At 43.5% G+C, this 12,286-nt stretch overlaps 1 protein-coding gene across 3 annotated transcripts in view; it reads right to left on the bottom strand.

The window, feature by feature from the left end:
• LOC135918771 (probable ATP-dependent RNA helicase DDX23) overlaps positions 1-12,286 on the bottom strand; it is a 55,150-nt gene that overhangs the window by 12,318 nt on the left and 30,546 nt on the right. For all 3 annotated transcript variants that reach the window (XM_065452465.2, XM_065452467.2, XM_065452464.1), the window contains 7 exons: positions 11,210-11,355; positions 9,410-9,587; positions 5,151-5,240; positions 4,697-4,846; positions 3,861-4,012; positions 3,175-3,283; positions 80-254 (listed from right to left, as the gene is read on the bottom strand). In XM_065452465.2, coding sequence (XP_065308537.1) covers positions 80-254; positions 3,175-3,283; positions 3,861-4,012; positions 4,697-4,846; positions 5,151-5,240; positions 9,410-9,587; positions 11,210-11,355 — 1,000 coding nt within the window. The remainder of the gene's footprint in view (positions 1-79; positions 255-3,174; positions 3,284-3,860; positions 4,013-4,696; positions 4,847-5,150; positions 5,241-9,409; positions 9,588-11,209; positions 11,356-12,286) is intronic.

Below are 12,286 nucleotides of genomic sequence, written 5' to 3'. Positions count from 1 at the left end.
AAAGAAGTTATAATGAACATTGATCAAAGAAATAGCCAAGAAAACTTCTGCGATGTGACATAATTGTGTCGCCCCTCACCTTCGATGGACTTGGCCATGTCGTAGTTGATGACCATGGAGACATTGCGGATGTCAATACCACGGCCAGCAACATCTGTGGCCACCAGCATGTCCTTTGAACCATTCTTGAGGCTGGCCAGGGCAAACTCACGCTGCTCCTGGCCCTTGCCACCGTGCAGCGTACACGCATTGAACTGCAGGCAACAGTGGAGATCAGATCAGACGCAACACGACACATGCAAAGCTAAAGGCCAAAACAAGAGCTGCATTTAGGATAGTTACTTATTTGAGGGCTTAATTTTGAAGACCTAAAAAAAATTTTGCAGAGAGCTCACGCAACTTCTGAACACAGAACATTTTGAGAAGCAGGTAACAAGCAACAGCTGTTAAACAGTAGAATCTTGTTAATTCAAACTCTGAGGGGACCAGAAATTTATTTGAGTAAAATGAAGTCAGAACTAAGGAGAGCCCCTCTAAATATAGTGCCTGATGAATTGTGCGATACATGGTGCAAAACTAAAGCTTCAGTGGGCTCACATTGGAAAAGTCATCTTTTCTCTATCAGCGTACAACATGTGCCGAAAGAAGCCTAGGTTCCACATAAAGTTCAAGTGGGATAGGATCGCACCTGATGCACCGTTTGTTGTGGGTGTGGGGGTGAGCTGAGAAGGATGGTGGCTTCACGCGCGCCATGCTCTCGCTACCAATTTTGAAGATGACATGATCACAAGCAAGCAATAGGAGGGAGGCACGTAAATGAGCACGCGGTAACATGACTAAGCACGTGCTGGAGGCTCCTTCCTTCTCCTTCTAAGCTGGAATGGAAACACATTACTCTGCTTGCTCCAGTTTGGTCTTGTCTTCCCGCGTGTGTTCCCTCGTGATTTTTCCGGCACATGACATTACAGTAGCTAACGATGCATTCGACCTTAGTCTTCGGTTCAGATTTGTCCAAGAAGTGGTGCATTAGAGTCAGAAATTTGAATTTTGTTAGAAATAACCATTGCATGGTTTTCGGAGTTCAAGTTCACAGGAGTTTCTCTATATTCTCTTTGCTGGACCAACAGAGCAGTTCGAATTATTTATCAATTCGAATTAAGAGATTTCAGATTATCGGCGATCTCACTGTAAAAAGTCTATGCCTTGAAAACTCTTGCAGCCCAAGGAACACTGTACCACTTGTCATAAAAGCATACGTGGCCACCAAGAGACCAAGTAACAACACATTTACACATCTGGGACCTAACATCATGTGCGAACTTAACCTTTTGTGCCGATTAGGAGCTGAAGAAATCTTGAAAAAAAAAAAGAAAAGGTTCCATCGACGACCAACGCATGCTTCACCAATGCATGTTCAGAGATGGCGAAAGATCGAACAATATTGTTGCTCTATTGTCCCAGTACATCATCAATGGTTACATATTGTGTGCAGCATTCAAGGCACAGTAGCAAGGACAATAGGCAGCCTAATTCTGATTCAAGTAAGGCCTACAAGCCATACTAATAAGCCAAAAGTATACATTTTATGGAAGTAAATACGGTATTTGCCAAAAATCTAAGCAAGCATCCTGTCACAAGCAGTGGGTGCATGCAAAAAATGTAGCAGCCACAGACAACAATATATATATAGGCCATGAAATTGAACTTTACAGCACCTGACATCTGTTAGCAAGGGGCAAACTACAACCTAATCTCTGCTTGCACAATAGAATTTTGTTCACGCATGCAAAGCAAAACACCGCCGATTCATATACAGTAAAACCTCATTAATTTTAGGTCCATTGGACTGCAACAGAATCTTCAAACTACGCGGATTTTAGAATTACCTTAAAAGAAAAAAAAAGAAACAAGAAAAAGAAGAGCAAAATTGCACGGCACAAGCAAGGGACTGCTTAATACAGTTGTTCGCTGCACCATGGGTCATGGGGTGGCATTCTCTGGCAATCAGTCTTGGCGATAAAGACGAGGGTTAGACGGAAGCCTGTCTGCTCGGGATGAAGCATGAAGCAATAAAACGACGGACACCGACCAAAAGAAGTACTAAAAAAGGAATAAATCTACCCGTCTTTTAGATTGATTCCTTTTTTAGTACTTCTTTTGGGCGGTCTCCGTTGTTTTATTGCTTAACTCTTGGAGATAGTTTCACTTTTGCAAGAATTGGTGCTGAACATTTGCTGAATGCATTAAGTACAGTAGAACCTCATTTAATCATTTTGGAAAAAAAACAGAGAAAAAAAAGCAACAGGAAAACGTACGACCCAAAGTCAATAAAAGATTTGACAGACTCAACTGTAGTTGACGTGTACGTAATGCGAATCGTTGCAGCTGTGAGACGTCGACGCACGTCAAGCTGATGGGATTCGAGCGACTCAAGGTGCATTTTGTCGTTTTACTCTTACGCAGTGTTCCAAGATGGCGATGGGAAACTGAAATAAAATCTAAGCTGGTGGGTGACACTGGAGTATGGTGCTGCCAGAGTGAAGCATGACACTCGCTTCATGGCTGAAGCACATCATGGCTGCCATATTTTTGACACTGCCGCTGAGGTATGTAAAGCTGAAAGCACATCGCTGCATGCCGGTCTCAGAGGACACAACCGGAAACTACCAATTATCCAGGTGGATGTGCATGGGCTTTTCAAGTTATCCAGTATTATGCGCATTGCAAAACATGGGACTGCCCAAGCTCTATGATTATGATGAATTTTCAACTAAACTGAGACCGAATTATCAAGGTTTTACTGTATCTGTCTACATCATCGTACCAACCACCAAAGCTGCTTGTTTCTATGAGAATATCTTTCAAGGGCACTGTCGCCTAAGTAAGCAGGCCCAGTATGCTCTCTCTCTTGCATACAAGCACCTTAACAGTGATTTGAACCAAGCACAAAGCAAAATGCACAATGAACGACAACTGGGTAATGGAAGTATCACGAGGACAAATACTCTTGGGCACAGCGAAATGTCCTACATGAGCCCAACAATGTTAACCAAAGAATGGTAACACAAACAACCACTCAGTTACAGAATGACAAAGAGTGATAATGCATTCGATGGCACTGCGTTTTAATTGCGAGCCTGTGCAACTTCTGTGTGAGAATGAGAGAGCACTTACGCCCATCTTCTCAAGACCCTTGGCAAGCACGTCAGCACCCTTCTTCTGGTTGACGAAGATGATAACAGGTGGTTCCACACCACGGTTGAGAAGCTCAACCAGCTTCTTCCTGCATGGGCCACAGATTCCTTAGAATCCCTACATCAAGCACACATATGGACACTACAGGATAACGCGTTTTTACAATATAGCTGCAGTACACTGAAAGCTAACTTAAGGGTCTACTCAGACTGCTTGCTTGGCTAGAAACATTCTGAGCTCTATGATGACAGCCCAACCGATGCATGAAGACCCCCACAAAACAAACATGCCTTGGTGTAGCCACTAAATCCATCTACGTGCACTGACACCCTGCTTTTGCCTTGTCACCAAAGCAATATAAGAGATCGGGAGAAGATTCCAATGTTCATGCAGCATTCAGGGATGAGGACACAAGGAGAAATCTACACAACAAAAAGCTGTGTTGCACAGCCTCCCTCTGCTTGAATGGCAACCAACCAGCCCAACAAACACCGAACAACCCAACAACAAGTAACATCTCATTCATGTTGCTAAGGGCTTTCCATGTGAACACCGCCAAAGGTAAGACATGATCCCTTGAACGATTTGCCCTACTGCTGTTACTGCCTGACTGAAACTGAAAGTTAGCACTATGGTATAATAGAGGGACAAAAATGCAGACTGACCTCTTCTCAGACTCGGTGACAATGTGCACAATCTGTTCCACCCTCTCCACGGGCTTGCCCACTGAGCCAATATACACAATGGCCGGCCTTCGCAGGTAGGAGCGCGCCAGGCGTTCCACAGCCGGAGGCATGGTAGCTGTGAACATCACAGTCTGAAACATGGAATTCAAATGCAGAAGTGAGTATTGTCTCCGAAAAGTTACAACCGTCCCTCTCGCAATTAACCCATCAATAATGGCAGAAATATCAAGCTTACAATGACACAATCATGAGTGCCTGGAAGCTGCACTTATTTACATTATCAGAAGCGATATAAACACAATCTCTCACGCAGAAGTTAGGCGAAAGCATTCACATATGGAAGTTTTTATCATATTTTGAATGTGGTCTGTTGTCCTCCAGTTGCAGGAACTGCTGATGGTAAGAAGCTTCAGGGAAAGAGTGTTTGGGCCTCAGAAGCTTTAAATAAAGTTGTCTTTGGGCAAATTTTATCTGAAGCTTCAAAGTTCTAAGGTTCTAAACAGTCAGTTCCACTCCCACATGAATGTGAACGGATTGTCAGAAATGTTCGACAACTTTTCTTTAGAGCTAAAAATACTGATGAAATATACATAGTTCTAGGAAGGCAGACAAGGTGAGTATGGAAAGCGAGGAAATCACAGAGCCATCTTCACAGCCCAAAGGCTCCTGCATAATATATGTAGTGAATCAAGCTCACAAGCATAAAAGCTAAATCATTGCCAGCGACAAATGACCTAACAAACATCCTAAAAAGACAACTCTGCACAAGTTTTCCACTGCCAAAGTGAAAAGGAAGAAGGCCCCGTCACACACACCTGCCTGTACTTGTGTTTAGATGCAAAGTTAGCGAGCAGCTTCTCTTCATCCTCTGCGTCATCTGTATCTGGCTTCTGGTTGGTGACAGGCATGTAGTCCAAGATCTTCTGCACTTCACCCTCAAAGCCCATGTCAATCATGCGGTCAGCCTGCAACAACAAATGCAAACTGAGGAGACGAAGACTCACTGATCACATGAGCAGAACAGCAAAATTCATTGTTTTACCCCAATGACAATTGTTGCACCATTACATTACATTACACCATTACTTTGAAGATAACAAAATACAATGCAGAAATAACCTTATTTCACCATATCTGGGTTTGACAGGCTGCAAGAGATATTTATTGCCAGCAGATAAGAATGGGAGTTCCAGCAAAACAAAATGTTTCCAGCTAAAATAAACCTCTTCTCCTTGCACCCTCATCAGTTCAAAAGGTATGTGTGCCCACCTCATCGAGGACGATGTAAGTGCATCGACTCAGTACCAGGTACCGGTTCTCCAGGACATCAATCAGACGACCAGGGGTGGCAATCACAATCTGCATAGAAAAAAAGGCATGATATCACTGTTTTGACGAATGACACCATGATGATAACAGCACAAGAATTTGGAGCCCAAAATCAACAAAGCAACAAAAAGCACGGCTGGCTAAACACCAAACGCTACCTATAATATTTTTTTTTAGTACAGAGAAGTACGATGCCACACAACAGGCCCTAGTAGGTATTCCCATAATACCAACTACAATACCAGTAAACCCAATTTCAATACCACATGGTGGTGAGGACAAGCTAAAAAAATGTTCTGCATTTTTGTGTTCAAATAATGCATGAGCCAGTGTTCAGGTGTTACCTTGAAGACAGTGTTACAACAGTTGATGCATGCACAAGTGCAGTAGAACCTTGTTCATGTGTATTGGAAAATAAATGCAGGAAAGAAAGCACTAATCGGGAAAACATACAATCTCAAATAGCTAAAAGATTGACACTCAACATTTGTTGATATCTATGTAATGCGAAGTACAGTGGAATCTCGATAAACGGAAATCACTTAAACGAAAATGCCTCTTAAATGAAACACCATCTTCATGATTGGTTGGTCTTGTAGTCATGCAATTGTATTCAGCTTTGTCTCTCAGTAAATTGAACTCCTGATAAACACAACCAATTTCCCTGGTTCCTTGAGGTTCCGAGAGTCCACTGTATGGCGCAAATCACTGCATTTAGCGACGCCAACACGATGCACGTTGAGCTGGTCAGGCTCCGGCGACCAGAGACGCATTTTGCGGTTTTCCTGTAGTGTACTGTACTAAGACAGCGACGGGAAACCGAAAAAAAAAAAAAAAATCAAGCTGGTGGGCAACATCAGAATACAACAGCATGCCTACAATGCCACCAGAGCAAAATGTCATGCTCACATCTTTGGGTTATCATGTACTAAAAGCATGCCGTATGCTTCCAGCAGCACTACGTCCGATGCACTGTAAAACAGATAGAAGATGCTTAGCACAATAAGGTTAGTGGCGATAGCTGTGAATGTGATGTATGATGACCCGGGCGAAGATTTGCTGGTACTGGAAAAAGATTAACCTTAAAAGCATGGAAGCGTGGGTGAGTTTGGAAGACACAATGAAATAACTTTACAGCGCCGAAAAACGAGGGCAGATGACAAGAACAGACAGGATGAGCGCGCCAGCATTTTCACGTGAGACAGGCGGGTGAATATTGCGGGGAAGCTGATGCGGCGGGTGGCTGTTGTTCTCGATTGTGCGCACCTCAAGCCTTTTCTTGTTTACATGGGATCTAGCGGCCTGAAAACATACCATATGATCGAAATCTGCAGCAGGGTACGACAGCACATTTGAGTTATCGCCTATTAAAAACGTGCAGTATGCTTCTAACGGCACCACACACTGTTAAACAGGTGAAGATGCTTATCACAACAGTAATGGCGGCGATAGCTGTGAATGCGGCGTGCGATGGCACGGTATGGCAGCGTATGGCACGGTTGCGTAGGCCCTATCTTAAAAGCGATCTGCAATGGGGACAGAGTGTGCTGAGTGCTGATACCTTCGTGTGTGCTGTGTTATCACCGCTTAGTTTGCGCTCAAGCGAGAGGCAGCATGAAGGTGAATTCGCTCACTGCTACTGCCACGCTTCCTCACTCCGGCATTTTGACAGCAAGTGTGCGCGGTCATAGAGTGAGATGCGTTCATGTTTGCTTGCGCGCGTGACACCATGCTTGTTAATAGAGTTATTAAATGAATGTTTAAAAGTTCACTAGGCCAATAAAACTACATACTATCCTTACTTTGTATGTATTTCAGGAAAATTCCGCAGTGGGCTAGTTGGTTCAACATAATTAACGCTGTTGCGGAGAGCGATGAAGGGACTGGATTACACTCACAACTAGTGAATTGGGCAACAGGGTTTTACTTGACATTGTCATGTCTCAACAGCCACGTGCAATCAATAAAATGTCTTTGCTTTAAAGCTGCATCCGAACACCGCTAAACGTGTTAGGATAGCTTGCATCAGTGCATGCGTAAACATGGAGAGCTGTCCGCAAGTACAGTATTTACTTGATTCTAACGTGCCTTCGATTGTAACGCGCATCCGCTTTCCGTAACCAAAAAAAAAGGAAAAAAAACCACCCTCGATTGCAACGCGCACCTGTTTGCCGTGACCTAAAGAAAGTAAAGTCCTTTACAATACTATGCACCTCACTCTTTCATACAGAAATACAACTTTCTCTCATTTGGAAAAACAAAGATTTACTCCCAATACACTAAAGTTGCGATAAATAAAAAAAGTCGCAGTTTTGCCTGAAAGACGAAGCATCGATTGCGATAGCAAATTAGTAGACAGCTATATGAAAAGTGAGGATAGTAGTTTTGTCGGCCGTATAAACTTTGAACCATTTGCTTAATAACTAAATAAACAACTATTGCGTTATACGCGCACAAGCAAACATGAACACATCTCACTCAGTGAATGCGGAAACTCTTATCAAAACGCTGGAGTGAGGAATTGCTGTAGCAGGAGCGAGCGAATTGACCTTTGTGCAGCCTCTCGCTTCAACACGAACTAAGCGACGAGAACACAGTGCGGTGCGCCTAGATGGGTAGACTGTCTCCATCGCAGATTGATTTCAAGATAGGGGCCACGTGGCCGCACCATACGCAGCAGCTACCGGAGTAGAACACATCTTCTGTTTGCACCAGTCCCGCACGCAAGTTTCGGGAACTACGAACACCCATGATGCGGCGCGATTTCCAATTATCTCCGCACAAATGATCACTTTCCTTTTAATTGCGGCGCCGCATGTCTTCGCAGTCGGCACTTCCATGCTGACAGAGCAAACGCAGAAAACGGAAAAACGGACAGTGTACTCACCTAAGCACATGTACTACATGAAGGAAGCTACGGCAGCTAGGCTTAAAGCATGTACAAAATGGCCATTTTAAAATGACGATGACGATAAGTTGACGCAGACTTAGGGTTGTACTCGAATCCAACACGCACGCAATTTTTGTACAGTCGAACCCGACTATATTGAACCCATTTAAATTGAATTATTTTATACATCGAACAATTTCTGGTCACGGTACAGTTACAATGAGTATATATAGCAAAAATTACGCTTACATCCAACAAAAATAGCAGAGACTCCCGATATATTGAACATCAAGCAGCGGAAAAGTGCCCCCAGAAGCAGCGCTTCCATCAACTATTGACCCCCCCCCCTCTCCCCGTGAGTGTTCTGTGCACTGTAAAACGGTCAAAAATGTTGAAAAACCTTCCGAAAAGTGAAGAAACACGCAGGATAGCAAAAAGTTACGGGTAGGGCCATAGAGCAAGCATAACATTGTAACTACGCTGTAGATCTCGTTGGTCTCGCTTCTTTGGGCGGTGCATGTTTTGGTTTCGACTGTAAGTCGACGCCTACACTTCAGATTTTCAAATTTAGAAAAATGGATCGACTTACAATCGTGTAAATACAGTACATTGCCGACATCGTATCGAGCACAAATGAAAGTGGGGACAATGAGGATAGCAACGACGGTCCTTTGCCCACATTCTCCGAAGTGATTGGTGCACTCGCACTAGTCCGGTGCTTCTGCGCGAATGCGGAAGGTTGCGGCCTCAGCTGCTCCAACTCCTTAGACAATGTGGGGAAGTGCGTGCGTCGCAGGCAGCAAAATTGCCCCAGCAGAAGAAAATGCAGGACTATTTCATGCGAAACTAAGCTAGTTTCATCAATAAAGTGATTTTATAAATGGTATGTACTTTTATGATATCCTATAATTTAGCAGGCTTATATCGAATGATACTCTGTATCAAACTGATAGGTACTTTTTTGCGAGTTCTATATAGCTGGGTTCAACTGTACCCATTTTATTGGACAAAAAGTGCGGGCTAGACTCGAGTAAATACGGTACAACAAACAAGTGAGATCTCAATGTCACATTTGGCAAAATGCTGTGCTCACAGACAAAAGAGAAAGAGAAGAGGGGGATGGGGGCTTCAAATCGCGAATGCTCAGTTGTGGCTACATAACTTTGCCAGCAAATGAGAGTATCATGACATTGGCTATGAGCTCATCAGCACTTGTCAAAAATCGAACTGAGAGTGAGTGGTTTGTTCAGCAAGCACCACACCTGTAATAACACCCCAGTAAAGCAGTCTGTACAGGGCAGGAGTTTACCTCGCAGCCGAGACGCAGCCGGAATCCCTGCTCCTCACGGGAAAGACCACCAATGACAGCCACTGAACGGATTTCCAGCATCTTGGCAAACTTGGTAGTCTCCTCATCAATCTGCTGGGCCAGCTCACGTGTTGGAGCCATGATAATGGCATATGGTCCCTGGTCAGCATCCTCTTGCCTGCATACCACCAGAAGAAGCACAAAAATTACTGACCGCTAGTTCCAAAGTCTGCAAGAACAAATGGACCGGGAACAGCATTGGTCAGGTAGCACACATCACAAAAATAGCCACATGAACATGCTGTTTACCCCCATTGCTTCCAGTTCACATACATTCAGGAAATAAGAACTACAAACTGTTTAAAAGGCCCTCAATGATCTTATGTTTTTCCCAACTCACAGAAGCAAGAGTATAAAAATCACATGGACACAGCTCTCCAGAACGTACTGACATATGGCTTGCACAGTACACAATACAGATGACACAAGATGCAGAAAATTTTGTGTTGTCCATTCCTCCTGACATTTTTTACCAAGAAGTCAAGCTGTTTCCGCAGCATATGTCAACATAATACTTTGCAGACACAATCATCACCGCACAATCTATACAGCTCACCCCTCTGTTTGCAGTAACAAAACGTGGTGAACGGCTCTTTAAGAGGAAACAGTTCTACTAGGAGAATTGAACCATAGAGCAGCTCTGCATGCCGAAGTAGGCAACACAGTCTTTGTACAAGGCTACTACTCAATCAGGAGTGATGTGTCTCAGCTCCTCCTGGAGATTCTACGAGAGATACTGAACACATTACTGAATAGCAACACCTACCTTAACCACTGCGAGTTCACTGTGAGCTGTAAGTTCAACAGGGTGGACAAGGCACTGTGCACACTTCGATGTGGTTCCTGCTAATCACTTCCTATACTTCGTTTCACCTGTCATGTTGAAACATGTTACCCGATGTCTCACCTTTCAGCTGTGAACAAGAAGCGATATGTATTCGTGTGAAAGCAACTGTCAGCAACTCTGACAAGGCTAGGTTTGCCCACAGCCAACAACCTTGTCATCTTTCACACACAGTAAGGTAAATAAGATACCGTGTTAATTCCAAATTAAATTAAAGCGATGACAGCCCAGATATCATAGTCTGCAGTGTGGATCTGGTTTCTAGATTTAGCAACACTCTGTAGCTGGATGCTGTTTCCAGCCAGTTCCAGTGCATATATAATTCGCAAGTATGCCATGCCTCGCAATACCTGTCTGAAGGCACATGATAAAGCGAACGAAGAAAATAAAAACTATCCACAGCTCTAGCAATGAAGTGGAAAAAGAAAAGAACTGCAACAAAGACTTAACAAATGTTATATGTCTCAGCTGCACCAAAATCTTATGAAATTTAAATAAAAGATGAGAATGCAACTTTTGTCTTTGAATGCAGCTTCATGGCAATGTGGAATTCGTTGCCATGGAGCCACGCCCAAAGTAAAGTTCGTGTTGAAACAAAATTTGCATATAAATATGCTCTGCATCTTACATGAGCTTCAAGTTTACAACAAGACTGCAATTCATTCTGCTTGGGAATGCTGAACATACAAACCAAGGTTTTACGAATCATTGCTCAGCTCCACTTTGCAACATTCGAAACCCGTTAAGAACACTACTGCGTTTTCCAGTCTGCCATTAAGTGCTTGAAAATCTTCTGCACACATTTCCTTCTTGAAAGACTTGCATGGCCGATCAGTCTTCACGGTTTGCACTCAATGACTAAAATAGCTCGAGGAATGCCAAGTTCAGAACGTCACCTCTCAATCTTGGGCAGAGATGTGATCCAGACCAGCAGTGGCAGCAGGAAGGCCAGTGTCTTACCACTGCCGGTTTCAGCAACACCAATGATGTCCCGATTCTGGAGACCGATGGGGATGGCTTGCCTCTGGATTGGCGTGGGGTCCTGTGAGCAAACACCATGTCACTTTGTGTGAAGGCAAACAGAAGAATGTCACAATTAATTCTATGTTTTTATGCACTTCAAATGCAGTAATACAGTGATACTAAGACGGGTGGCAAGCTGGTTTGTTTGTCACACCTACTGTTAGCAAATGAGGAGAAAGGGGGTTAACCGAGGGGCCCGATTTTTATTAGTCATATCACAAGAAGCCAACCAACACTGACACCAAGGACAACATAGGGGAAGTTACTTGTGCTTAATCAATAAAATAAGGAAACGACAAATTAATGGAAATGAAAGTGGATGAAAAAACAACTTGCTGCATCGTTGCCCTCTCGTTTCTTTATTTCATTTAGCCCAAGTAACTTCCCCTATGTTGTCCTTGGTGTCAGTGTTTGTTGGCTTCTTGTGATAATACTGTTAGCAAGCAGTCCCAAGTCATGAAGAACAACTTCCTGATATTATTGGCAAGAAATGTATTCCACCAATAACAACCTACAGTACCAATACTTGGCGGCTAACAAATAAACTTGAGAAGAAGCCAAGCACCACACAACTGGGCATGGAAAGAAAAGTTATAGGTGTAAGAGTAAAACACAGGAATACAGATATAGGAATCGAAGATAGAATGCAGGTAGATGATACGTCATTTAAGAAGGAAGCGGAGCTGCAGCAGGTCATGTAATGCATACGGCAGATAAATAGCAGTTCATTGGAGTAACAGAATGGGTGCCAGAGGAAGGTGAACATAATTGTGTCATGAGATAAGTAATTTCAAGGTAAACAGTAAATATCGTTGATGCAGGAAAGGGGCATTGGAGATATCTGGGAAAGTCCTTCGATGATTTCATGATGATGACTGCAAGCAGGTTTAACACTGCAATGTCTGAGACGTAAGAAAGCTGCATGCAGTATACACAAGGCAACCTATGTA

Source organism: Dermacentor albipictus, chromosome 1 (assembly GCF_038994185.2).
Source record: "Dermacentor albipictus isolate Rhodes 1998 colony chromosome 1, USDA_Dalb.pri_finalv2, whole genome shotgun sequence".
In the NCBI taxonomy this organism is placed as follows: domain Eukaryota; kingdom Metazoa; phylum Arthropoda; class Arachnida; order Ixodida; family Ixodidae; genus Dermacentor; species Dermacentor albipictus.
This window is presented reverse-complemented; position numbering and strand designations above follow the sequence as displayed.